This window comes from Phaseolus vulgaris, chromosome 4 (genome assembly GCF_000499845.2).
Source record: "Phaseolus vulgaris cultivar G19833 chromosome 4, P. vulgaris v2.0, whole genome shotgun sequence".
In the NCBI taxonomy this organism is placed as follows: domain Eukaryota; kingdom Viridiplantae; phylum Streptophyta; class Magnoliopsida; order Fabales; family Fabaceae; genus Phaseolus; species Phaseolus vulgaris.
The window spans coordinates 22,140,265-22,142,670 of record NC_023756.2 but is presented as its reverse complement, the minus strand read 5'-3'; the positions used below and the strand labels follow the sequence as shown (position 1 = coordinate 22,142,670).

At 45.5% G+C, this 2,406-nt stretch overlaps 1 protein-coding gene across 1 annotated transcript; it reads left to right on the top strand.

Moving 5' to 3' along the window:
- Nucleotides 1–582: 582 nt before the first annotated feature.
- LOC137838481 (uncharacterized) lies at nt 583–1,437 on the top strand. The gene has a single exon (XM_068647726.1). It carries the CDS (start codon nt 583–585, stop codon nt 1,435–1,437), a length of 855 nt encoding a protein of 284 aa, XP_068503827.1.
- Nucleotides 1,438–2,406: the final 969 nt, after the last annotated feature.

Sequence of the window (2,406 nt, the reverse complement as noted above, 5' to 3'; positions counted from 1 at the left end):
TGGTTCGTTAGCCTTCCCGACGGACACATCACCAATTTCGACCAGTTTGCTACACTGTTAAGGGAACAATACCTTTTGAACAAGGCCCCCGCCCGACTTTCTTATGATGTTTTTGATGTCAAACAGTACCAGGGGGAGTCCATGAAGGACTACCTGAACAGGTTCGGGATCCAAGTGGTGAGATTGAAACCCACTAATGAGGCCATGATAGTACATGCCTTTGTTAAGGGAATGCTACCTGGGCCCTTCAGTGAATCATTGCTAAGGTTCTACCCGAAAACATTCACGGAGATTAGACGTCGAGTGTTAGCACACATTATCGCAGATGATCGGGTAACGCAAAAGCAAGCTCTCGTCGGCCCTGTCTGACCTCGGGCAGTTGTCCGGCCTCAGCCTATGAGGGTGCACGAGGCGACCACAGAGAAAAAGGGGGCGGAAAAGCCCTATGAACGGGCCCATGTCGGGGCACGTGCACGAAGTGATTCTCCCTCGAAACATAATTTTTGAGTGGAGCTCAAGGAGTTGATTGCTATAACAAATATAGCGGCAAGACTAAAGGTACCGGCGAAGACCGATAGGAAGATGGGGCCTAACAAGAACGCTTGGTGTGAATTTCACCAAGCAAATGGCCACTACATACGTAATTGTTTAGCCTTGGCACATCAACTAGATGAACTAGTGAAGAGCGGCTTCTTGAAGGACTATCTTCAAGAGCCACAGGACGACCAGGCATTGGTAGTTGCAGGAGGAGATAAGGGGCATGAGGTTCCTATCCACGGGGAGGTAAATACTATCTCAGGAGGGTTCTCAGGAGGAGGTTGTACTACCTCCCAGCGCAAGAAGTATGTGCGAAGGGTAATGGCGGTGGAGGTACAACCGGCAGACCTGATCCTTGACGTCGACCTCACCTTCACAAAGGTTGACCTTCGGGATGTCGTACCTCACGACAACAATCCAATGGTGATCTCACTGGTTACGGCAGGGAGGAGGGTGCACAGCGTCCTCGTGGACCAAGGAAGTTTGACCGACGTGATGTTCTTGACGGCCTTCAACCAGTTACACCTATCCACAGACCAGTTAAGGCCCTACATCGGATGTTTGTATGGTTTTGCAGGGGACGAGGTGGAGGTTCGTGGACACATAGAGTTGAGGACAACGTTCACGGATGGCGCGTCTTCACGTACTGCCAGCATCAGGTACCTCGTTGTTAACTTTCCTTCTGCCTATAACATATTGTTAGGGAGACCAGCTTTAAACAGGTTGGGAGCAGTACCCTCCACGAGGCATATGAAGATGAAACTGCCTTCCCTTGGGGGAGTAGTGATCACCATCAAATCTGACCAGAAGGAGGCGAAGAGGTGCTACAAAAATAGCCTCAAGACAAAGAGAGGGGTGTTTTCTGTTACTACTAGGCCACCAAGAGAAGACGGAGTGTGATGAGAGTCAAGTAAAAGAGGTTTTTATTAATGAAGGAAGAGGCAATTCACCATCACACTTGAAGTTCTTCCTTCTAGTCTTCTCAAAATTAAAAGAAGACATAAAATAAAGAGAGGCCCAAGCCCAAAGCCCAAGCCCAAGCCCAAGTCCATCCTATGAAGGGCAAGGCCAAGTTTTAAATAATAAAGAATATTGTTTGAAGGTGCTTAGAGGGAAACATTAGAAACCTCTATTGTTAAAGCATCTTTTAGTCTTTAGTTAGGAGTCTTAGGGGGGGTGTGTTAGTAGATAGGTGTAGGAGTAGAAAAGGAGGTGCCAAAGTGAAGGAAGAGGTCACACCTTCCTCATGCTTTGTTTTAGGCGCAAATTCTAGAAGCTTTTTGGGAGGGAGTTTTTTTGAATTTGTGTAGCTTATATTTCAGCACCTTAGGCTATAAATAGAGGTGCTCTCTTTGTAAATTTCAGATTGGAATTTATCTAAAGAAACTATACTCAAAATTGGAGTGAGCATTGGAGAGCTTTTGAGCCTTCTTCTCTAGTCTTATCTTGAAGGATCATGGTTTCCTCAAGTGGCGGCTTGCACACTCATCTAGGAGCATCCATACTTCTAGTGGCGTGATCATCCAACCTTTCTTCCATCTTCATGAGCATTCTCTTCTCCTTCCTTTCTTCTCTTGTTAATTTCCTTGTCTTAGCTTGTTTCCTAGTTGTTTTGGTTCGGCAATTTCAGCTTGTTATTGTGTAGCTATGGTTCATTTGTGTTCTTGGCTGTTCTTCATCTTTTCTTCTTCAATTCCAGCATTTTGATTCGGTACCTTGCTGTTTTGTGTTGTTAATTAGTGTTTTTGCCTTTCCTCCTTTTCTTTTGGTTCAATTTGACAATACGTGGAACATCCAAATGAGTTTGGGATTTGGTACTAGTTTTTGGTGAGTTCTTGTCTTAGAACATTGATCCAACTCTAAGAAAAG